Source organism: Archocentrus centrarchus, chromosome 22, assembly GCF_007364275.1.
Source record: "Archocentrus centrarchus isolate MPI-CPG fArcCen1 chromosome 22, fArcCen1, whole genome shotgun sequence".
NCBI lineage: Eukaryota > Metazoa > Chordata > Actinopteri > Cichliformes > Cichlidae > Archocentrus > Archocentrus centrarchus.
The window spans coordinates 18,711,141-18,737,638 of record NC_044367.1 but is presented as its reverse complement, the minus strand read 5'-3'; the positions used below and the strand labels follow the sequence as shown (position 1 = coordinate 18,737,638).

Here is a 26,498-nt window from a genome sequence, read left to right as displayed (position 1 = left end):
TTTTGTATTTGCAATAAATAGCTTTCATTGTTGCATGGAAGCAATATCAACAACTCAGCAAAAACAGTGCACCCAGGAGCAAAATTACCACACATATGGAAGAAACCTTTTAAAAAAAAAAACAAAACAAAAAATAAAAACAACTACATTATACAGCTTTGTGCCAACATATACAGAAGTGAAAAGGAATCAAATTTGCTGTTGCAAGAGAAGCCAATCTCAACAAGTCTAACACACACTAACTGGACACTTGGCAACAGTGAACACAGAGCACAGGAAGAACATGGCACACCTTCTCCAAGACTAAATAAACAAATAGTAGCTAACTTTAAAAGCAATAGAGGCAATCTTTGATTTTGTGTGTAGTTTAGCATTTATCATTGTATTAAAATAGTTTCTGCGTGCTGTCGGTTAGTGCTCTTACTCCTAAACCATCTACAGTCCTATTGACGTCTTGAACAACATTTTAAACCCTTCAAAGTAAAGGATTAAAGTTTATAAATTAGCCTTTTCATTCTGGAGAGATACAGTTCTTAAAAATATATTTTAGCAGTTTCTCCCAGGCCTCCTTGTGATTAAACAAAAACACAGAAAGTGAAGACCGATAACTCCACCCAGCTCTGCTGTGCACACCAACCCGAGGGCCTGTGGATGGGAAACAGCTGTAGAAAAATACCTTTCTTTGAGTTCACTCCTCCTACAGTGTTGTACTTTTCACTGCATCATGTCATTACTGGACAAATGCACTGGAGTCTAGAATAATACTTCAAATATTAACAAAATACTAGCAAAAATTCAGAAAGTATCCTTTATACCAATGACCGAAGTCACCGTGGTAAAGAAAATCTGGTCTGCTTGTGATAAAGTAGCTTACAGTATTAGAAGAGCAGAAAAAAAATGTTAGCTCTGTTTTATCTCAAGTTCTCACTCTGAAGAAACTACAGTCTTCTGTATGTGAAAAGTAAACAAAGATTGTGGACTTTGGCTTGCAGAGGTTGTGGTTGAGAAGATGGACAAAGAGGAAGTAGGCATATTATAAGTGCTTGAGGAAGGATGTGAGAAGAGCAGCCCACATCAGTGTGTTTGCTACATGTTCTCCTTCTTTTTCAAATAGAGTCCTGGTTCTCATACCTGGGCGAGGAGATTACTGAGGGAAAGAATATGCAATTTGAACTGAATCTCATGTATAATATTCTTTTAGCTCATAGAATTTATTCCTCATTCTCATAGTATTGAGTTATAAAGGAAAATTCTCAGTTTCTATCAGAATAGAAAATGCAGCAGAGTGCAACAAATGCACAGTATCATCCTGTTGGATGGTGTGTGTGTGTGTGTGTTTTTTTTTAACCCCGTTCAGTTGTTAAACATCTGTCAAGTCCTTCTATAGCAGAGAGGCCAGCATTCCCAGGTATAAGAATTAAGCCTGCATTTGGTTTGGTTTAGTGTTCTATTACATGTCATTGCAATCAGTCACCACATGCAAGTACAACATGTATAGTCTGGGCCTCGTGCACGAGAGCATGCTACACATTCACCAGACGATCACACTGAGGCGCAGGCGTGGACCACAAACGCACATCGCACACACATACAGTACATGCATTCACACAGTCTTAATACATACAGACAGATCAGATAATATAGAAAGTTGACTGTACAGTCCAGTGTCAGAGGCATGGCATCGCCTGAATTTGTTTTCTTTGTTTTTGGCTGAGCTATGAATGCAAAACCATTGGATTCTTTTAGCTGAGTTAGAAAGAGATCTGGGTGGGTAAGGAATTTTGGCTGAAAAGTACAAAATGAATATATACGTTTAGATGTGTGTAAGAGTTAATGTGCAAATGCTTTTCCAACTGGATCACTGAGCATAATGTTTATATTGGACAGTTCTGCAAAACTTCATAACATTGTTTGGGTGCCAAAACAGCAATAAAATATCGGTTCATCTAACATCCATGCCTGGAACCTGCAGTGTGGTTCAATGCAATGTTGTGGTCATAAAATATGACCACCCCCCCAAGTCAATAACCCAGTCACATTTCCATAAAAGTTACAAAGGACATAACCTTGGTGCTCTTATTCTCAACTATGGCACTGGTTGGTGTGAGTGCTCCAGCTTCTGCCTAAAATTCAGACAGCCTTCAAACTCAACAAGCACCCAAATCACTTAAATCTCAACTCTCTGAATTTCCACTCTACTGCACAGCACACTGCCCCCTGCAGTGGCAAACTGCAGAATCATTCAATATGAGCATGAATCTCTGCGATACTGAAGTGTTTTGTAATTGGTATGAAAATCGCTTTACTGGACATCACCCAAGGGCCTGTTTATACAATAAGCTGTTTTTTTTGGGGTTTTTTTTTTTTGCAGTTTCTTGTTTTTGTTTTTTGTCTGTTTTGATTTTTTAATGTGGATGGTTGTGAAGGGAGCAGAGGTAAGGTGGGGGTTTAGCGTGGCATCCTTAGATTTAGTGCATTGGACTAATAAGGCTTCCCGGGAAGGGACTGATGCAGCAACAGGGGGCACAAGGAAAAGGTACAAGAAGGACAATCAGGGCAAACAGCAGCAGCAGCAGCAGCAGCAGCAGCTATATAGTAGAAGCACCCCCCACCCTTAACATAACAACAAAACAGTGCTAGTTGGTTAATGCCAAAATTGGTTACTGTGCCACAAAAGGATAAATTGCACAACGCCTTCAACGCAAAGTACTTTGTATTCTCTTGTTTGAAAATTCTTTACTGATAAACTTGCCTTGCAGTACATACTTATTATGAAACCAAACCCCTAACCTCGGCAGCTGTAGCTTACTTGTCCTACATATTCAGCCACACAGGCTCATGATCTGATTTGACTGATTTTCACAACCTCTTTGGAGCGCCCCAGCAATGTAGGTACCATGTAAAAAGTGAGACTCCAGCACTGGCTACATGCATTAAAAATGAAGCAGCAGGGGCAAAAGGGAGGCACACTCATGTCAGCTTGAGCCTATGTTGGAGCAGGACCACAGGGAGTGCAGTTAATGCTCCAGTGACAAATCAAAAAAGTGATAGCAGACACCCTTAAGTGAAACAGGAGCTAATAGATCGACAGGCCATGAACAGATTGCTGTTACAAATCCTGACTGAAAACCAATCCTGGCTCTATCACTTGTGGCTTATCGTGGATGACATGGCCTGATGGCTATCAAGAGGAGAGTGAGGAGGCAGATAGAGGAAGGTACCATTGGCTTGGAAGAAGAAAGGAATTGTGGATATAGACCATATAAAATACAAAGAAGAAGAAGGAATTGGAGAAAAAGCAAAGAGAAAAAGGAGAATATAAAGGGGGATTAGATTTCATTTGATTTGAGTAAGAAAAAAAAAAAAAGCAAAAACAATGAAAGATCCTTGCTCTAAAGAAAAAAAAAAGAACTTTAAATAATTTTTGTCCTGGCCCTGGTAAACATCAAGAACCTCATAAAGATTTGTCATACATAAAGAAAAAAAAATCAAGAGAAAATATGACATTCTTCACAGTAACCCTAGTGGTTGTCAGTTAGGATTCAGGCCATTCTCTCCTTCTTTTATATACTCTACTCTCTCCTCTTTTCAGATACAGTAATTTGCATGTGTTACACTGCAGCATGAGCTGATTTGTTGCAAGTGGATTCACGTTGAGCTTCATGCTGGGGAAGAGTGGGGAAAAAAACATCTATACATACAGAGTAAAACAATCTGAAGAACACACTTCATATAAACACAAATATGAGAACCCATGTGTGTACATACAGTACACCCTCACACACACACACACACACACACACACACACACACACACACACACACACACACACACACACACACACACACACACAGGCAAAATTAAAGTAGAAAACTGACATAATCAGAAACTCACATACACATACAGTAGATGAAGGCACTATTGCAAGCAAAGTCCAAGTAATTGTGACAGAAAACATCAACACCCTTTCCCAAATCCACTTCAGAATCGCTTGGGTTAGATGTTTGGAGTCAGAGGGAATGCTTAAAGTGAGAAAATAATGTTTTTGAGGGCATGTGTGGCCCCTTTTTTGCCTGTTGAAAATTAAAAATGAAAGGAGAAAGCCAGACCTGTCCACAGGAAGTCATTTGTCATCTAGCTTTCCTGCCTGTCTGTTAAAACAGGAAGAGGTGTGCTGATTCATCTCATTGCCTTCTCCTCTCATATCTCAAAATTCTGAGAAATAAACCATTTAAAAAAAAAATTGCTTAACAGACATTGTCTTTTGGTTCAGAGAGCAGCGAACATATTTTATCTCTTGTTACATCCGCACTTTTCTGTCTGGCCTTTCTTTGTGTGGCATGTGGATTCCAGTGAGTGAATAACAAGCAAATGAGTCAAGACACTCATGACCTTAACATCTAAATTTCAGTGGAAGCGGGGGAGCCAGGCACGATGGAGTAAAGTGAAAGAAAAGCAGTTCCCCTGCCAACAAACAATCTAGCCCAAGAGTTGGACACACAAACAAATGCACACACACACACACACACACAGTGGCATGCACACACACAGACACACACACAATCATTCGTGCACTCATATATTTGTCCCCTATCTTCCCCCAGGCAGCAGACAAGGCAGTACATTCAGGGTAACACAGAGTCAGTCCCCTTAGAAATCCATTGGATCCTCCTCTGCAAGGCCATGATTGGCAATGGTTCTGCCTCCACCTTTTGATGGCATCCCATCACTTTCAGGTTTAGCCACCGGAGGCGAGGTCAGCCCCGATCCTCCCTCTGGTGCACCCCAGGTGTCAGTGGTAGGCGGGTAGAAATCATCGTCGAAGCCACAGAACCCTTCGTCAACACCTTGATCGTAGCGTTGGTAGGTGGAAGCATGCACTTCATTCTCTCTAGCTGTGATTTCCAGAGTACTGTTCCACATGCCATAGCCAAAGTAGATGAGCACACCTACAAGAACAGAACATGTGATTTGTTTTTTCATACATACATAATCCAGTAGATAATGTTTATTAGACTTTTGGGCATGATTTTAGAAGCTTAAATAAAAATTTAAAAAAATAGAGAAAAATAGTAAAATCTCTCAACTTAAAAATAATTCATCCCACTCTGAGTCAGAAGAGCTTGACAATCCTACTCATAGAGTTGAAAAAAGTTGCTTTGGATGGTTGACCCCAGTAATTTAAACTCATCCACCTTCACTACTTCTGCTCTTTGTGGCTTCACTGTTACACCTGTATTCCTCTCATTCATACACATGTATTCTGTCTTGCTCCTACTCTTCTCTCCAGCGCATACCTCCACCTTTCCAGGTTCTCTTCTACCTGCTCCCAACTCTGTACTCCTAGAGCTGGTCCTAAGCCTGGATAAATTGAGAGGGTTGCATCAGGAAGGCACCTGGCATAAAATCTTTGCCAAATCAAACATTCTGATCATCAAGAACTTTGTTTTTTATATATACACTTAAAAGAAAATCCCATGAAATAGCAGGATTATAAAGGCAAGACAAATATTGATCAGATAAATACAACTGAGGCAGGATATAAGTAGACTTCCCAGTTCTTCCACACAAAAACAAACAAGTAAGTGAGACACACTCTATGCTTAATTCATTATAATAGTAAATATAAAATTAATAATTTTTAATTACTCAGTTGTTGCAATAAGCATCAACTTTTGTGAGCCAATGTGTAGAATAACTTAATAACTTTGAGATGGGAGCAACCTTTGTTCATGTGAACTATTGCCAGACACTACTACATAGAAATAGTATAGAATATAGAAATGACTGAATAAAAGTGATACTTGTTCGTCTCCTTCTGAATGTTTTAAACAAGCATATTTCACCTTTAAAATCAAAACATGGTCTGTTATGCAAAATAAATCATCATTTACTTACCCACGAGGCACCAGATTGAAAATCTTATCCAGGTGATTGCAGATAGTTTGAGCATGAGGTAGATATTGACCAGCATGGCTGAAGCAGGTACAAAGGGCACACAGGGCGCCATGTAGGGAAGCCGCTTAGGGTTCTCTGGCTGCTGGAGAATGATGACAATCAACAGGGCAATGACAAGGATGAAGAAGATTAATAGCAGCAAGGCCCACCAGCGACCCTCCCCAATAGTGCTTGCTCCTGAAAGGAAGGAAAGAAATAATTAATATATGCTTGAATTGTGCAGATATGAGTGTGAGTTTGTAAACTTGTTCTCACCAAAAATGATGAAGGAGCAGAAAGCAAAGATGAAGACAAAAAGCAGCAGCACACACACAGTGACAGTTTTCCCCGTGGTTGGAGTTGGTCTGTCCATCTTTCCCGGGAGGCCCAATCGGATCCTCAAGGTATAGTAACGTGGTCCAATCAGCTTCTTTAACCGCCGGGACATCCCACCTTCTGATTCTTCTGCTTCAATACCTGTGGTCATATCCACTGTACCATAGTTAGGGTGACTGGCAGTGTATGCGTTTTTATCTGGTTTGCCAATCAGCATCTCATTGTCACCCAGCGAAGGCAGGTTTTTGGCCCCACAGGTGTTAGTGGGCAGACCGCCATAGTCATCCGCCTCACTGGTTGGTGAGCAGGCGTCTTTCTCACACTCAGCCAGAACGCCTTCCTTCCTTTTTTTATTCTGCTCCTCAGAGAGAAAGTTCACAAAGCCGTGGATGTCGCCCTCGGGTTGGTAGCGTAACAGAAGCACACAGAGACTCACCTGCAAAACACGAGGAAGCATACTGTGTCACTTATAAACAGAAAGAGAGGTGCTCCATCACCAAAACCATTTCTTTCTTCAGTAGTGATATTCCCATCCCACAAGAAATGTGTGGATGTTTTGCTCCAAAGCAAACAGCTCATGCAGGTTTTACAAACATTTATTTTATGTCATTTCTGATGTAATTACCAAAAATTTGAAGTTTGTGTTAGTTCTGACTGGTTCATGAATCTGTGACTCATTATTATCTTAGTTAACGGGTTACCATCTGACAAGTAGCATGCAATCATGGGTAGAAGGCAACCTTTACAACCTGAGAATCATGCCCACATGCCTTGTTGATATTATCAACTCTGCTAAGACCTGCTGTCTATGTACATACACAGCTCTCCTGTTATACACAAATTGTGCACTGGAGAAATTATTTTTTCATAACAAGACATCTGTTGCTGCATGCAATATTTCATAGCTCCTTGAAAGAGCAGTGCTTTCTTTGTCAAATCTGAATGCATACTTATTTATGAATAAGAAAAACTCTGTTCTGTTCACTGCAAATGTCTTGGACTTATGATGAACGCTAAGCAACACATCTTCACTTGGTTCATGTACTGTAAATAAAACAATTGTTGCTGGATTATAGATGCCCCCTGGTTACAAAACACCAAGAATTGAGCTCTGTAACACGGTGAGATTACTCTTTTGTACTGTTCTGTTCAGCATTTGTTGCAAGCACGTTTGTTTGGACCTCCTTAAATACATCTCAAGGGGTTTACTGAGATATAATAAATTTAGCTAAGTACAGTAATACTGTGAGAAAGCATCATGATGTACATGTTTCCATTTTTATTACCCACCACTCACCAGCGTATAGGCCAAAAGTGTTCCTATGGACATCATCTCTATGAGGTCTCTAAGGCTGACCAGAAGGGACAGCAAGGAAGCCAGAAAGCCTGAAACCACACAGGCTACAACAGGGGTCTCTGTGTAGGAAGACACATGGGCCAGGAACCTATACAACAAAGATGAGTGGGCTGAGACTCAGGTGCAGACATCATTTAGATTGATATATAAACAAAGTTGCAAGCACTGTGTGAACTAACTTAAACAGCAGGCCATCCCCTGCCATGGCATAGATGACCCTGGGCATGGGGAACAGCGACCCCAGGAGGGATACAGTTAGTCCGGCTATAGAGCCTACTGCCACAATATACTTTGCGAACATACAGCCATGCATGGCAAACATCTCCATCAGTGGTGCATCTGCATCAATTTCATTGTACGGTACCATCAGTGTCAATATCACAGAAACCTGGAAGGAAAACACAAACATAGTGTTGATTATTATTACAGTTCTCAACATTAAAACAAAATCTCATCATGAAATTTGTTCAAATATAGAAAAACTCTAATATCAGTGTTGAAAAGCTGAATTATTGCATTTTTTGCTGCCAGAATTATAGTGTATTAAACAGACACCCACACAACCACAAGAAGAACAAAGAAACAACTCATGAAGAACTTGACGATGCTGCAGAACAGAGACTAATTGGACTCTTTTCTCAGTCTGATCAGAATAACTCTGCAGATCCTATAGTCACATAAACATTTAGGCCCTAGATACTAAAAAAATGTTGAGCTACATCCTCACAGCTTAGTTTTGGTCAGCTAATATGCTCAGCACACTGCATGTTGCATCACATGCAAAATGGTCACTGCTAGTGCCTTTCTCTCTCTCAATATGTGTGTCCCTGCATCCGATGTGTGATATCATGCAGGGCCATCTGTCACAAATGCTGTGCTGCTAATCAGATAGATTTGCATCAACAGATTACAGAAGGGGAGTAATAATAATGATAATAAAAGGCACTAATCCCTTACAGGAAGGAAGTTAGTGAGATTAGTTTCCCCCACAGTAACCTGGTGCTCTTTAACCTTTCATTCAGTTTATGCAAAAAAATTGGCTGACAGTGTGTGTGTGTGAACCAGTCAAAAGGAGGCTAAACTAGACGAAAGGGAAGTCTAAAATATCATATTTGTTTGAGAGCACAAATCTGTTCCCAAAATGCATCCTTCAGTGTCCCCTTTGGCTCACTATCAGTTTAGTTGGCAAATTCATATCACCAATCTCCAGAGCAAAGGATTTCCCAAAAACAATAATCAGCATAATTCTCTCCCCCACTGCTCACTGCAGTGACCTAAACTGAAGAGCAGAGATTTGAGAGTTGTGTAAGGATAAACACCGTCAGCACTAACACTGAATGAAGAGCCCAGAAATTCAGAAAAACAAGCATATACAGTAGAAGTTTGTCTTGAAAACTCTTTCAAAGTACTGCAAATGTACTGCAAAACCAAAGGCACCAGAAAAAACAAAGATGTGACAGGTAATGAGTTTAAGCAGATTTTTGAAAATTGAACAGCAGCAACAAGAGGATCCTCACAGGAGCAGAAACGTTATTCCAAGATGCCTGCAGTGAGTGAGATCAAAGAATGATGGAGATTAAGAGAGGCTGAGAAATACATTTTGGAGCACAGGAGAGAGATGATGTGGAGGAAGAGATGTGACTGGGAAAGAGAGAGACAAGGATTTCAAAAAGAAGCACTCGTGGTTTTGAAGTTGATGCAATCTTTGCCCCACAAAGTGCTGAAAAACTTCTCATATCTGATAGGCTGCCGTTACACAGCACCCATAGCAACAACCATCCAGCACACATTAGGTAATCTGGAAGGCTGTTCGAGCTGTATAAGTGAAGATCAGAGATTAGATACACGCCCACACAGCTGAAATACAGCACCTTCATATTTAATCATTCCATCTTTCTTTTGGAAACTTGTCAACATTTGGGGGAGAGCTGACAGCTGAAGCTAAAGCTGAATGTGAGCACATGAACAATGACAAATGATCAATTTTTTAACTTTATACTGACATTTTCATTTCACAAAATAGAGCAAGGAAAATGACCATAACACAAATGAAAGTGTGTTGCCCTTCTTTTGTAATGTGCTTCAAAATGTGTAAGTAAAAGAAACTGTCGTTCTAGTTTATTGTCTTTCCCACAACTGATGTTAATCCCATGACAGATATTCAAATTGACTAATGAGTGTGCTGCAGTAATACTGTGAAGAACAAGACTACATTTGTTCACTTCTTAATTATAGAAATATAGAGTAGCGCGCTCATGTTTGTTCATGCAATGTGTTGTAAAAGCTAACTCACAGAGACATAGGCAGTGAGGCAGGTGATGAGTGAGGCAGTGATAGCATAGGGGATGGAGGTGTTGGGACTCTTGGCCTCCTCTCCTGTTGTAGCAATGATGTCAAATCCGATAAAGGCATAGAAACAGGTGGCTGCACCCTGCATCACCTGCAACACAGAGGAAACAGAGCTGATGGATTTCCTAAAGAAAACAACCGAACAGCAGATATACCCGTTTGATGGGTGTTTTTTGTTTTTCTTTGCCTTTTTAAAAAAAATAATATTATGTAAGTGTGTGTATGCATTTGCCTGCATACCCCTGACCAGCCAAAGGGCAGAAATCTCCCCTCGTCCCAGTTCTCCCCGTTGACAAAGAACAGCCCAGCGATCATCATGAACACCCACACTATAAGGTTGATGACGTTCAGTGCGTTGTTGAAACCAACAGAGTTCTTCACTCCTAAAGCCACTATCACTGTCACCAGCAATGCTATCAGCAGCGCCAGCAGGTCTGGGTAGGACTGCTCTCCTTTACCTGGAAAGGAAACACGCACGCTTGAATAGACAGAAAGATTGGTAGTGAGGATAAATACATCATTTTCCTGCATGTTTGGAATAAAATGAGCTATTGATTTGAGTAACTCCTTTGTTATTGTGTCAAGAAAATCCTAAATTGACAGAAAAAGCCTATCACAGTTATGCAGGTTTCTCAGAGTAATGATTTTAAATTGCTTATTTTGCCTGATATCAACCCAGTCCAGAATTCTGTGATATTACAATAAGAAAAAGTAGCAAATCCTCACATTTGGTCAGATGCAACTAGGAAAAAAAAACAACTTTTTTTCATAATTACTTAGTGTTATCACTAAATCTCTGTCAGTCAATTTAACTAAATATAGTTTTTTTTGAACTGTTCTTTTTCCAGAGTTGAATGTTTGTAGAGCATACTTCTTTAATGACTTTAATAACACAAGATCAAAATTATACATCCAAATTCAAACATATACAAGCACTCCAACAATATTTGGTTAAATATCTCTTAGAAAGTTGAAGGAGCTTAATGTTAGCCTGCTTTCAAACCAGTTTTGATGTCTGTTTGGGATCATTATCCTGTCAGAAAACCCTTTGTATCCAAGTTTCAACCATCTAACTATTAATTTGAGGCAAAATTGAAGAATTTGGAGGTAGTCTTTCTTCTTCATTATTCCATCCATTTTGTGCAATGTACCAATACCAATGGCAGCAATACAGAGCATGACGCTACCACCACCATGCTTGACTGCTGGTACAGTGTTCTTAGTTTTGAAAGTCTCACTCCTCCAAACATATCTCTTGTCATTGTGGCCAGACAGCTCAGTCTTGGTCTCGTCAGACCATAAACATTTCTCCGGAAGACGTTTGGCTTGTTCATATGGCTAGCTGCAAATTTCATTTGAGTTTGAAGGTTTTGATTTTGGAACAGGGGCTTCTTTCTTGGTTGGCACTCTCTCAGTCTACAGTGATGTAAAACTGACTTCACTGTGGATAGTGACACTGGTATTCCAGCAGTTTCCAATTCATGGCAGGCTCAAGCCTTGGTGGTTTAAACGGATAATCCTGGAATCTGCAGTTGTTTGGAAATTGTTCCAAGAGACCAGCCAACTTGTGTAAATCTATAACTTACTTTCTTAAATCTTCATTGAGTTCCTTGGACGTTCCCTTTGTTCTGAGTATTGGTCAATCCAACAAGTGCTATCAAGCAAATAATTTTTATGCTGCAAAGAGAAACTATTGGTTGTAGTCAATAATGGTCACAAACCAGATATTAACAGGCCTTGGCATTTGTGAAGTCAAAATACTTTGTAGAACCTTGACCATGTACTTTGGACCCCTGTGTGAATTACAGAAAATCCAAAATAAATTCTAACTTGTACACCCAGTTCTTGGATTTTTAATCGTAATAGATATATGCTGTACAATCATTCCACCCTGGGAACAGGGAAAAGCCCCAAATTAGCATGGCATTCATGCCCATGGTGAGTTCATGTAAACTTCTGACCACATCTGTCTAGTTTGTTATTTCAGCCACTCTCATAAAGATGTTCTAGTTTGACTTCACAATGAAAGCCATGATACAGACAGTGTATTGCAATGACTATGCAGTTCACTGGGCTATCACCCAATGGCCCAATAAAATACCCAAAGACATGGTTTTATTTAAAAACTGGACTTGGAAGTTGGAAACACCGTTATATTTGGCACATCAACAGAACTATTTTTGTCAGATAAGCTGTCATTTATAGTGATGTACTGCATTTCTAAATTAGATGCACTCCACCCCACCCAGTTAGTCAGAAACAGTTAACAGCTCATTTTCAAATGCACATGTTCCACAAGAACCCAGCCTGTGTGTATTTGGAAATAAATGTGATATATTTTAGTTTTCATTTCACATTTTCTCTGGGGTGTGGAGAAACAATCATTTTTCTCCAGCAGGAAAAGGAAACATCAGCTTTCCCTCTTGGTGTGGAACAGCTGGCCATGAAGCGTGTCATGTGACCACTTTTTCACAGGCCAACAGGAAGAAACTGATGAGGCAGTGTCAGCCAGATAGACACACAGCTGGTACATACATCAGATAGAGCACTGTACCAGATAAGCAGGCATCCTCCTCATGGTAAAAGATTATGGAAAACTGTGTTGCATAAAATTCAAGATGGTGTGCCTACTTTTACTTTCCATAATAGCATGACTTCCAACATAAGCAGCATGGGGGGGAAATTGTATGGATGGTTTCTGAGATAATTTATTTGTTTAAATCTGCTTCTTTGAGAAAACAGATTTGCTCAACAGCCATTTAACCCATGAGAAAGTGGGATCAAGCTTCTCAAGCGGGAAGTATTTGTCTTTTACAGCTACATGAAAAGAGCAGAGCTGCCTAAGACCTTTTTGACATTTGACCCAAAAAAGAACCAACTGTAGCTGATTGCTGATAATCTGTAGAATCTAAATGAAATGCCCCAGTTCTTAATGCAGTAAAATTAAATTAAAAATGTGCCTGCAAATCATATCCGGGAAGCATTTTGGCTGCTGAATTTTAAAATGAGTTCCCTAAAACACTGCGAATGTAACACTGAAACTGAAAAAAGCATACATAGTAAACCTGCAATATTTTACACTGTACTTCCAATCCTGGAAATATAAGAAACAGAGAAAAAATATTAAAGCTGTCATAAGACTGCATCCTTGTACCACTTACCCAAGCCGTGGAGTGCCCCAATGTGTGAAATCATAAAGTTGCTGATGCTGTGATTGGCCAGTGAGTCCGCCATGCTGCTGAGCGCTGACGCCCCCGCTGCTGTGCCAATCAGATATTCCAGAATTAAGTTCCAGCCGATGAAAAAAGCCACACACTCCCCCACAGTCACGTAGCTGTATGTGTAGGCCGAACCTGTGGTCTTAGGCACGCGGACGCCAAACTCTGCGTAGCATACTCCTGTGGGAGAGACGGGGAGAGGAGTATATTATAAACACAGAAACATACCAGTGATTTGACTGCATTATCACTAGAGTGAAAGGCTGAATGTAAACTATTGATAGGAGCATTAAAGTAACTATTTTACTATCTCGTGAGCCTATTTTAGCCTTTTCTGTATAATGTTTTTGCCCTTGTAATAATTGCATAGTTATTAAAAGGCTTTTCAAATAAATCTCTTCAGTTTAATGGTAATGAAAAGGACAGTAACATTTATGCTCTGGCTATAGTCCCCCTGGTGTTTATGTGAGCAAAGATGGCTTGTATACATAAGTCTATGTATGTATGTGCATAGCTCTAGTCTCACCTGAGAGTATGGAGGCAACAGCAGCAATAATGAAGGAAACAATGACCCCAGGACCAGCCATTTCCTTGGCAACCAGTCCCGAGACCACATACATCCCTGTCCCGACGCAGCTGCCCACACCCAGCGATACCAGGTCCACCGTAGACAAAACTCGGGCCAGCCTGGTTCCATGTGAGCTTGTGCCCGACATGGCTGAATCTAACATGGACTCCACAGGCTTGGTTCTCAGAACACGGGATGCAAAGGTGTTCCATGTCGACCCCCACTGTATCCTGCGAGGATCTAACTTCCCTACCAGACCACTCATACTGACAGCCAATGAGGAATAGCAGAAGATACTGTTTCACTGATGTTTTCCCTCAAGTTCTATGACTGATTTCTTCAAGACAATGCACAGAGCACGTAGGAAGAGGAATTATTCCTAATCCAGAAGAAGATCTGATTTTGTCTCGTTGTTCACGCCTCTGTTTTCCGGCTCAGTAGAATGCCATGTCAGTTTTTCCCCACATTGTGAGAGAGAAAGCAATCTAAAAGACAAAGAAGGGATAATTTATTTTTGCAACATTTCACAGCACATTGTCTTCTATTATTTGTCTGACACAGTGCTTATTTTTGAGTACACGTGCCGAGACATATCAGTCCAAAAGTGGAAATGTAGTACAAGTTTGTTCATAAATGAGGTGTATGTATTTGAATGAGGAAACAGCTAATTAGTAATCCTCTCCCCATAGCCATGTTGCTATAGTAGCAAGCCTCATTAGTGACAGCACGGTCACTAATGACATTTTCTTTTGTTTGTAAGGAGAAGAGCAAGCAATATTAAACCTCAACAAAACTTCTTGTGTAACGTTTACTGATGCATAAATGTAGAATCAGTGGCACTGTAACTTCAGCTACATCGATCCACATATACTACATATTTATAATGTCATTCCATGACAATTCAGAGTGAAGTCTTAACTTTAACATATTTATTTATAGCTAATAACACACACTGCTTAAAAACATTAACTCTGTACCCAGTCCATTGTGGGTTACTTAAACTGAAAAAAAAGTAATCTGTCTGAAAGTTTAATGTATTACTATTATGTTAAATTATGGGTTTTTATGTAATTATGCCATATTATATGCTACATTACTTCAAACTGACCCACAGTATGAACTACCTAAAACAAGCTCAGCAGTGCGTTCCATGCTTCTTTAAAAATATTACATGCAATGCCATAACAATCACAAGAGCTGTTTCTTTTCTTTCCCCTGCACTATAAGTACTAATTATCTGAATAATTCTTATGCAACAGTGTAAATTAATAGTGCTGCTCCAATGTAAAAAGCCACTGGATAAAAGACACACATTGCTAAATACATACAGTTAAACTATTAGCTAAACAAGCCCTTGCACAATTCTAAAAATGTCTGTTACTTAACAGCAATAAAACATTTTCACATTCTAGTGGCTTTTCTACAACGTTTAAACTGTGTTGGCAATGCTGTGTGAGCAGCAGATTAGAGACGCTGTTGAAAAGAGAGCTATTACAGTCATCAATTGTAGGAGAGTCCACCTCGGTCTCTCTTAACAGCAATGAACTAACCCTCACCATTCATCTACTTTGAACAACAAATGGAAGTTACTGAACAAACACACACTCACATTCAGCACACAGTGCACACCGCACACCCTCAACTATAACATAAGCCACTCAAATTATGACTGCAATTACAGCCGTTTAACCAGAGTAGAGTGGGGCTGCTATTGTCACTGCACTTAGTGGGTGTATTACGTGCAGCAGTATAGAAAGCTCAAAAGGTGATTCAATTTGAGCATGATGGTTAGCTCTGGGTGGGGCGGTACCTCTTAAACTCTCACAAAAGAGAGAGAGGCATCCTGAGGGTTTGTAGCAATAAATGACGTGCAGAAACCTTCACAAATTAAATTCACAAATTTCCAGTCCTAACCAGTTGCCTAATGCACATATAAGTGCATCTAATCAGCAGAGTTATAATTCCTGAGCATGCAGACCAAATTCTGTTTCTATTCTGTATTTGCAAACACGCACATTCCAAAAAATTTTTTATTGCTCTACGGGCAGAAAACTATGAAATGTTTCCCAATCATTGCAGGAAACTATAAAAAGACTCCTTTATTCCATTGCCACTGGTGTTTTATATAAAAATGTAGCTGACTGAAATCACAAGTGAGTGGTATGACACATTCTCTGGACTAACAACCTGATGATACTCATAGAAACTGAAGGCTTTTACCCTATTGTTATAAGACTTAAGTGAGTGTGCATGTGCGTGCATGCGCGCAGAACACAGAAGAAGATGAACAGATTAGGAGAAAAGGATGAGGAGGATGAGCAGACTGAAAAACAGCAAATCTGGTTTCATTAGTGCCCCAAGCCTTGATCATCCAGCTCAGCTTTGTCAATCAATGTGTGTTTGTGTGTGTGTATGTGTGCATGTGTGTGTGTCTATGATGAGTGTGCAGACAAGACCTTAACAGCTTAAATTTGAAACTATGATACCTATGCATGAATCCAATCACATTCAGGCAATTTCAAAAACATCAAAAAAGTGGCAGATTGGAAAGAAATATGTTCCATTTCATGTGTACCATAGTACACACAAACACACAACCTTTCATCATTCCATATCTTAAATCAGATCATGCAAGCAGTCTTTTTTTTTCAGAACATCTGCTCAATTGAATATTCCAGGCCAGTTTTCATTGATGATGACCACCACCTGTCCTGCGCTGAGTGCGAGCTATTTGAACAGTCGTTCTGCAGATCAACAAAACAGAGCTGCACAAAGCACCGCGGCAGCAGGTGTTCCATCTGCTCTGGAAAAGTGACTTCAGTTTACTAATAGATCTCCCTGGGTTGAAGGTTATTCTAGAAGCATTTAAGGCTTAAGCAGAGGCGACTGTGACAAAGTGTCACACTGATGTTCTCTGTGTTACCTTTTATGGTTTATAAACACACCCAACTATTTTCTAGCAGGCAGTATGAAGAGTGGATCAATGACAGTTTGAAGTCAGGTGGCAAATAACAAGGATCACCCTTTATAATGAAAACCTAATAGCTCCTCCATTAGTGATTAGTGCATCATCACAGCATAAAAAGAAAAAATGTTTGTCAGAGGTAAAAGGTAATCTCAGCATTAATAATTTGCTACGTATATCACACTCGGCGTATGTAGAAGGTGGTACACATCAGCAACACATGCACAGACCCCTAACAGAGACAGGCGATGTTGTTCTACTGAGTACAGTGCAGAAACTAAAATGCCCATGGCGACAGTGGCTACTAAATTATTTAATAGAGTGTGGGTGCATGTGATATATTTCATATTTATGCCTATTATTTCAACATCTTGCCATGCAGTCAATCAAATTACTTGTGCCACTGAATTGCAAGAGAAAGAAACATTGAAAAATGAACATGTATGTAATCTACTGCACAACACAAAGAGCTAAAAGAACTGCTGTCATCTCCCAGCATGAGAGGAACTGCTTCACAGTGTAATGGATTTTTGAACTAGACGCTTCTTCTTTCCTGTTCTATAATTTTATACGCTTAAACAAACACCCATTTGTGCTGCTGTATAAAGATCAATAGTTAAATCCTTGTCATCATAATCACCACAGCCACCTCTAGCATCTTAACATTAGTGTGTTTCCTCTCTAGATAAGAGAGCTGTCAGAACATCTATACTTGTGTCTAATCAGCCATGACTAAGCTTGTTTCTGCGTCCGCCCCTGCCTGTGTCTGAATTAACTGGATGAATAACCTGATTGAGCTCTCATTGCCTTTACAGTAAGAGCTGCTGTGGTTTAATAAAGTTGAGAGCTCGTCTAATTGACTCAACACCAATGTGGCAACCAGCCTGCAACGCATGGCCCCGGCCTGCACGAAAATTAGACCTGTCAAGCTGCCCTGGCCCCATTCTCATAGCCTGCAGACAGAGCAGGAAGGATTTTTTGTTATAATACCTGAGTCAGGGAAATTAGAAATTTTTTTTTTGTAAGTTTCTTTTCCGTTTTATCACACACTCTGTGTCGTGTCCGCTGACCCCGCTCTGTCACTTCATGTGGCCTACCACTTCGTGGCTCAGTTGCTGTCTTTCCCACTTTGTTATAATCCCACTAACAGTTGACTGGAATATTTAGTAGTGAGGAAATTTCACAGCTGGACTTGTTGCACAGGTGGCATCTTATCATGATACCATGCTGGAATTCACGGAACTCCTGAGAGCATCCCATTCTTACACAAATATTTGTAAAAGCAGTTTGCATGCCTAGGTGCTTGGTTTTATATACCTGTGGCCATGGAAGTGAACACCTGAATTCAATGACTTGGATGAGTGAGTGAATACTTTTGACAATATAGTGTTGTTTAGTTTAGTTTAGTTTAGTTTAGTTTAGTTTAGTTTAGTTTAGTTTAGTTTAGTTTAGTTTAGTTTAGTTTAGTTTAGTTTAGTTTAGTTTAGTTTAGTTTGTTTATGTATTTTTTTTTTGGTGACAACTAGCAAACAGTAGCATGAAAGCATGGTAAACTATATTTTATTAGATAGCCTGACAGACAGATACAAAGACAGACAGAGCTTATGTAAAAGAGAAAGTATTATTATGCATAATTCATGTGTGTACGTGTATAACTCTGTTAGGCCTCTCAGTATTAAGAGTTATGAGGCTAGCCTCTGGAGAGTGTTACACCTCAGGTCCTTAGAGCCTCATCCAGTTATGAACACAATAATGTATTACTATCAATCACTATGACTAATAGCAAATACCCACTCATTCAATCACAGCAAATTCCATTTAGGTAGACATTATTATTAAATATATTCTGGTCTACAGTATATGAACCAACTCTATTTTTCATATGTTCTTTTAGGTCAATCACCTGATAGCAAAATTATTGTGCTAGAAAAACCATGACCCACTCACCAGGTTCAACAAATATCAGCAGCAGCTAAATGGTTTTAAAGTGGAAGTCCTAATCTGCATGGTTGACTTTGGTGGCAATGCGGCCGATTTAGTCCCTTGGTTGACTGGCTGAGTGTCCCCTATCTGACAAACTAATGAATCTGACATAAAAGAGAAATTGCCGCCTGCTGAGTTGATTACATTGTCTGACACATCAGTCACACTCTACCTATCCCTGCTCCACCAAAGGGTGATTTTTATTGTATACATGAACTCTGATGTTTCTGTCAGTTTCATGGAACAGGACTATGCTCATAGATCAAAGATTCTTTCTTTTACCTAATATCAAATAACCTAAATGATAAACAATGAGTATACAATAGACCCAACATGCCAATATGCTCAATTCATGAGCAAAGGGAACAAAAACTGTGCATTCATTACAGTAATTGTAATTATATCTTAATCTAAACTGACTAAAACTTTATGGAGAGCAAATAAACTGGCTTATAATAATATAATAAACTGATGCGGTGGTTAGCAATGTTGTCTCACAGAAAGAAGATCCTGCATTAAACTATATGTTTTTGGGGCCCTTTGAGATTTAATCACTGGAGGCCAGTAGAGGTCGGACAGTAGAGGAGGAAGGCTGATCCAACCATGTTTGTTGAAGTGACATGTACTAATTAAATTTTTAGCTTATCTTTAATTGCCAATCTGCCATTTATTTCAGGCAGATGGAGGCACATGAGAAATGTCTCTTTACTTAGCTACAGGGCAAAACTAGCTCGGGCAAAGGTGTAAAGAAAAAAATTATTTTATGTGCCATTACAGTGTATCTGTATTTGTTCATGCTGTTATCACATGTTTTATATGGCATTTTATAGACGTTAAGCACTCATGCATACTTGGAAGTGTATTAAAAGTGGACATGTTGTATTGTGTGTTAATAGAAATACATCACTGAGTCCAACATAGTCAAGTCTAAGATGTAATTCAGATAAGAATCACTTACTGAGCTTTTCTGTTCCAGAACTACAAATAAACTCCCATTCACCATTTTCTTGTGCTTTTGAACATGCAAATTCATTCACAAAAAATGATATAATTAAATGGAACACAAGATAGAATTACGACAGACTGTGTAGCCTTGGAACTTGAAATGGGCTCACCACACAGTGTAAATAAACAGTATGCCTGTAGAAGACGGTTCTGAAACTTAATTAAGATTCAGAAAAAAACTGGGTCCAAGTGCAGACTGGGCAGAGATTTTCTTTAAATAAGTCCAAATTGATGCACTGTATAAAGAAAGAATGGCTAAAGTCATCCAGGTAATGTATTTATTATCCAGGTTACTGGAATCTCGGCTCATATTGAGTAGAGAGAATCAGTTGGGAGCATGAAATTGTCCAAAATGTCTTGGTAGAGAATCCATTAGTTGGCTGTCTCACCGGTTTACTCTTTAACTGACTAATTGGACTGTATTCTGGCTTGCAGATGGCTCTGAATCACTTTAAATTTTGACCATTAACCTCAAGCCTCTTGAAGCATATTCTAGATTTCCAAGAAATTAGTAAACAGAGGGAAGAAATGCAGCATTTGTCAGTCCACTAAAGGCATATCATGGCTATCTATGAAAAGTTTTCAGAGTGGAATCTGCTAGAGGTCTAGAGGTACAGACCAATTGCTCTACATGACTGACCTGTCAGCCAGTCTGCTCCACTCACAGTTTGGAATGCTGCATCCTCATCTATCTTCCCCTAATGCAGCACGGTGGGGGCCTGAAGCTTAAAGCAAAATGGATCTGCCTCCACACTGCAAGATAAATAAAAAAAACAGTGCTGTCATTCCCTCTGGCTCTGTGCTTAACCAGCCATATCAATGACATCTCTGTCGATGTGTCCTAAAGCCCTAAAGAAACAACAGAGCCATCTGAAATGCTCAGGAACTTACCCCGGTTGCAGGCTCCCTTAATGTATAAACTTCAACTGAGGACTTTAAGTCTGAGACTAGGTTTTATTCCAGGCCCTAAACCTGGCTTGTTGATTCTGGTGACAGACTTCAGGCATACCCTGCTGAGTAATTCTTTGACAAATAACTCCAAAACCATGAAATGCTGGTAACACTCAGAGATAAGGGGAAAGGAAATACTGCCTGTGGTGGCCAAATGATGTTTTTTCCTCACTCCTCATTGTCATTATATATCCAATTTGCTAATCCCTCTCCCCACTGTGGGCAGGATTGTTGTTCTGTAGTTCCTCAGTCAGATTTTTATATCACTGACAATGCATCTGTCATAGACCAAACCTTTACCACAATCCCCCCTAACCTCCCCACTTCCTTTCTCATATATTCCTATTTTTGCTCTGACAGTGCAGAGAATTGTTTGTCATCTTATAACACTTGCAAGTAAATGAATGTAGCGCCTGTTCTCTGCAATGCTCACCATGTCGAAACAGTCCTCTCCCAGTTGACAGTCTTTTATATTTCGATTCCACCTTCACTCGTTCTGCATTCCCAGGTGTATTTCATCCGCTTCGCTCTCTGGCAGTCTTTGTTTCTTTTTCTCTGACTCCTCTCAGAGCAAAGCCTTAGAGTACTTTCCCATGGAAACCAAATGGATCAACTGATCTCTAGTGATTGACCAAACATTTTATTAGTGGAAAAACAACTTTGCCTTTTAAAGTTAGCACACCAGACATTGCCAGATTTGAAGCCTGTGCTTTTTTCCCATTTCCTTGTTTGTGAAAAATATGTTTCATTGTCTCCTGCTGCATTCAAGTGCAATAAATGAAGTTTTTCAGTGCAGATGTGTTACAGTCTGACATTTAATTCAGTGATGGTTGGACTGATGTATATAAAAAATATATATTTTTCTTTTTCGTTTTCTTTCTGTTTTAATCATTAAGAATGACAATCTGGAAATATCATTTTCTTAATGACTAGAAGCTCTGTTTTGAAATTTGACAACTTCATGCCAAATAATTTCAAAAAAGACTGAATGGTCTGTGCTTTCTGTTTTTTGTGACTTGCCTTAATGATCTACAGTGACAGTTTTGAAGAAACCAACGTGATTCTTGAGGCGTGACTGAGTTGAAATTGTAGAAAAGCAAGAAAAACTGAGCCAAACAAATTTGCGTCAGTGAAATGGCAGAAAGTAACAATGCTTTTATGAGCTGTTAACTAATGATCAAGTTTAATTCATTCAATCACTGAGAGAACTAATCCATTGTACTCTGACCTGTTCCTGTAACAGTGATGAACATTTAGTTAATAAAATCAATACCTCATGTTGAGAAGCACATTTCTGGTAGCATTGTTCTAATATTGTTTTCTAATATGGGACTAGTTTTCACAGTTCTTTATATCTTTATATTCCCGTGTTATGCCACTGTTGTCCATGTGATGTAAAGAGGCAAATATTAGGCTAGTTAACTGTTTCTTGTTGCTGTTTTCCAATATACCCTGGGCAACACTGAAATGAGGGGAAAATGAGAAGAAATAGGACTGTTCGGGGCATAAATAGGACAGAGCCCAAGAGATGTGCAATCATTCCTACACAACCAATTCCACAGATTGAAGCTACTTTGTACATCTGCAAAATGATCATCTGTATTTGTCAGTGGAACAGACTGCCTTGGTTAACTATTTTATTGATTTTTAAAATGATGGGAGCCAATTATTTTTGGAAACTAAGGCAAACCTTGAGTGGAAGAGATTGTTGTTGCTTCCGAAAGTGGCAAATACGTCAATGAATGCAGATTTGTTTTTTTATACAAATTACAAAACTGCATCACCCTGCCATAATCATCATCTGTTTTTTTTAGTAAAGTTTTTTCTGTGGCTTAGAAACATATGCTTAAGTGGCAGCTTTTAGCTTTGTGTGACTCGTTATAATCATTTCTCAAAATTACAAGTGAAGACTGTGAAAGGAAAAGTAGAAAAAGACTATTTTTTAAGGAAATCTGCTTCTAAGTCCACAAATCACAAATTATAACAGAGATCAGATAACATACTGGCCTTCCAGTCTTTTTGTGTTGTCTCTTTCTACCTGCCTCTATATTTGTCTCTTCCTCTTGTTCTCTTTTAGTGCTTGTTGAGAGGACTTAACCTGAGGTGTATGCGTGTTCGTTCTCTGGACACAAAGGAGAGGATGCAATGTGTTCCTGTGTGTATGTGTGTGTGAGGTTCTGATTACATTAGCCTTTATGCGCAAGCAGATTCACTGACGTCAGTGCTGAGGAGCATCTCATAGAGAAAGGGTGATGGAGACCAGTCAGCCATTCATAAATATAACAGCTTATGATTGTGTGTTTGAGTTTATGTTATAGGAATGAGTACAGCACCTATTCTAAAGAATCAATCCATCCATTTTTTAAGCACTTATCCAATTCAGGGTTGCAGGAGGGTGGCGCCTATCCCAATTGTCACTGGGCAAAAGGTGGGGCACACCCCGGACAGGTCACCAGCACACAGAAACAGAAAACCATTCATGCTCACAAGTGCACCTATGGTCAAATTAGAATCACAAATTAGCTTAACATGAATGTCTTTGGACTGTGGCTAGAAGTTGAAGTACCCAAAGAAAACCCATGCTAGCACATGGAGAACATGGAAACTCTCTTGCTATGTTCTAAACTTTAAACACTGCAACACCATGCTGCTCATGTTCTATTCTAAAGGAACTATCTGGCAAGATATGAGAAATCTTTTGTGCTGAAGGCAGATAAACATTTTAAAAATAAAAATCAATTCCCTTTTGTGTCTGTCTTGTATCTATCGCGCACACACTCAAAACCCTCCAGTCAGCACCCATTATTGCTAATAAAAATGAATAAGAGGCCAGTAGCATTTCATAAGCTCTGCAGCTACACAGTTCATATGTGTCTTTTGAGCCTTGAATAGGAGCAAAACAGTATTGCTTTGAAATTTAAAACAAAATATATAATATCTATATGAATATATAAACCCCCTGTTTATTCAGATTGAGGGGTTTCGCTGTGAACAGCTAGCTTATGCTATCTCACTCCTGCAAAAGACAGAAAAAGGACAGCTGATATTACTAAGTGTGTTATCCTGTTATACTTGTACTGCACCACATTTTAGCATTTGTTAGTTGTGTTTAATTGTTACAAATGTTGCATAGTCTAGTTTTAAGAGTGGATTGCTAATTTATGTATGATTTGTTTAAACTGACAGATAAACTGCAACACATGATACGAATTTATGAATGGGACCCTAAGTCCATGCCATCATCAAGAAAGTGCTTTCACTAGAAGAGCACAGGCGGCTAGGTAGGGTAGGTTGACAAAAAAGTAAGTATTATATTTGAAAATATTTCACACATTTATTAAACTTTCTACATTACTGCATTGAAGGAACCCCTTTACCTTCCTCCCTTTATCATCTCTCCACTATTGATATCTAATAAAATCTATTATCACATGTTCACTGTAGCCATGAATTTCTCTAAACATTATCTGACATATGCATGAGAATGTACATGTCCAAAGCAGTCACAATTGTAATTAAGTGGTCTTTGACATGCCAGCTCCCTACAAATCTGTGTGATGTTCTGTTGTGCCGATTTATATCGGCATGAGATTAATGAAGGCAATAGTCCAGCAAAATCAGAGCCAGGTAGAGACCATTTTATCTCCGTATACCTGCAAACTCAACCTGCCTCTAAACATTTTATTTCAGTAATGAGAACACATCTGAGGCAGACACTCTCCTGTTGTGTGCTACATGTGATTCTCCAGACACTGGAGTTCATTTTTGAAGACAGCTAAAGAAAGCAAATGTTCAATAAATATCATCAACAAAAGCCTTCTGCCTTATCCTGTTAATTCAGTGCCAATTTCAAAATAGCATCTATTCAACATGATAATATTCAACGAGTGCAAAAGAAATGAAAAAAAAGGGGGTGAGGGGGGCAGACATCCCACTCTAGTTACTGCTGGAGTGCCCTTAAGCAAAGAATGACTGCACCTCAAGCTTCTCTGGTGGTGTGTCTCTACATGTGACTCCATCCTCCAATGTGAGACCTGGATTTCTTGGGGGCTGTTTGACAGAGTGTGTGAGGGATATGCAGACAGACAAAGTGCAGTTGCTAAATTGGTCTGTTATGTAATCTTCTGCTTCCACTTCTTATTGTTGTTTTCACCAACCATCATCATCAGAATCATCATCATTTTTATTTGGTTTGGACGGACTGCTTTTGAATTAAAATCAAGGAATTCCTGAAGATCACTGCATGTCCAGCTTGCATAGATTTGCTGTTTCAAACTATAAGGTATTAGCTGTGATAAAGTATTAATATTCAAATGGTATGGTAATTTTCCTGGTGTTTTTCACTAATTGATATGTCTACAAATTCAGAGCATCATCTCAAACTTAAAATTCCATTAAAATTCTATAAAAATAGTGCCTGATAAGAAGCTATAATTTTGTAGTACCTTTAATTGCCCACTGTGCTTTGAACAATACTGTCTTTTAAATTTTATAATTCTATGTTGGCAAATGAATTGCTTCTGTGTTGGGAACATGTCATTTCAGAGAAAACCCCAGAGTGCCTGCATGCAATCACAACGTCTGTTTAAAATGACTGAGTTACAACTGAAATCAACTTCAACAGTAAAAAGCACCTGTTGAGTGTTGACAGGGCCATCAAGCATCAGCAGCAGACAGCCATCTGCAGGCAACTGCTTTCAGCACCATGGACAGCACAACACCACAAGTGTCTTTTTAAAAGAATTAAGGAGAGAAAAAAGGAGACAAGACCCTATGGCAAATGACAGAGCAGGCGGGGGGGGGGGGGGGGGGGGGGGGGGGTCTGGCCATGTCATTAGGGATTAGCCCAGTTGAACTGGTTGAAGCTTTAGTGCTCTTGTCCTCAGAGACACACATGAATCAAGTAGCACACTAGTTTGTTTCACTAGATAGATAGATAGATAGATAGATAGATAGATAGATAGATAGATAGATAGATAGATAGATAGATAGATAGATAGATAGATAGATAGATAGATAGATAGATAGATAGATAGATAGATAGATGTTCCAAAACAAAACTAGAATGTAAACATAAGCTACAGATTCAGTTCTTCATGGATAACATGGATAAAGCTGTCTTTTCCTCTACTGCCCTGACCACAAAGACAACAGCCTAAGTCTTATTATGGCATCTCTCCTCTTTCTCTGACACACCTACTGAGCCCCTACACACCAACAGTCCAGCTTGGCAATAACCGCATATACAGTCTCAACTGCAAATATTCTTAGTTAAATGACCCACCCGCTTTCATTTGGGTCCCAGACGCCACTCTTGTCTTGACCTGTCCTCCTCTCGACCCTCCAAGCGTAGCCTCCTGCAGCTCTAGTCCACCGGGAGAAGCGATACCCGCCCTAAACTCTAACACCCCCCCCCCCCCCCCCCCCCCCGGTCTTTTTTTCTCACGTAAAGACGCTCACCGTTAAGGTGACAGGACGGGACGATTTACTGACAATTCCGTCCACTCCGCGAAATCATCACACACTCCCTATAGGAAAAACGTACGGTTTCCGCCACGTTGTAATGCGCCATCACTAAAGAAAAAACTGCACAAAGGAAGACAACAAAAAAGGGTGGGGGAAGAGGAGGGGTGGGGAGGTGATAAATGAGGGAGGAGGGTGGAAGGTGATCAAGTTTAAGATAACAAGATGGTAAGAGAACAGAAAAAAGCGGAGGAAAAACACTCACCGTGGCACGGCCGGATTAGTGGATACTCATGTCGGATGCTGCAGTCGGTCACCAGCATCAGCAGCAGCATCTCCGGGCTGCGCGGTGCATCAGCGGCAGA

The 26,498-nt window shown here is 39.6% G+C and overlaps 1 protein-coding gene across 1 annotated transcript; it reads right to left on the bottom strand.

Moving 5' to 3' along the window:
* slc7a14a (solute carrier family 7 member 14a) lies at nt 1–26,498 on the bottom strand. The gene is made up of 10 exons (XM_030719256.1): nt 26,399–26,498; nt 13,725–14,251; nt 13,142–13,378; nt 10,221–10,438; nt 9,925–10,071; nt 7,811–8,019; nt 7,572–7,719; nt 6,215–6,710; nt 5,900–6,136; nt 1–4,950 (listed from the first exon to the last, which is right to left on the bottom strand). The coding sequence occupies exons 2-10, from the start codon at nt 14,029–14,031 to the stop codon at nt 4,652–4,654; spliced, it is 2,298 nt and encodes a 765-aa protein (XP_030575116.1). The 5' UTR covers nt 14,032–14,251; nt 26,399–26,498; the 3' UTR covers nt 1–4,651.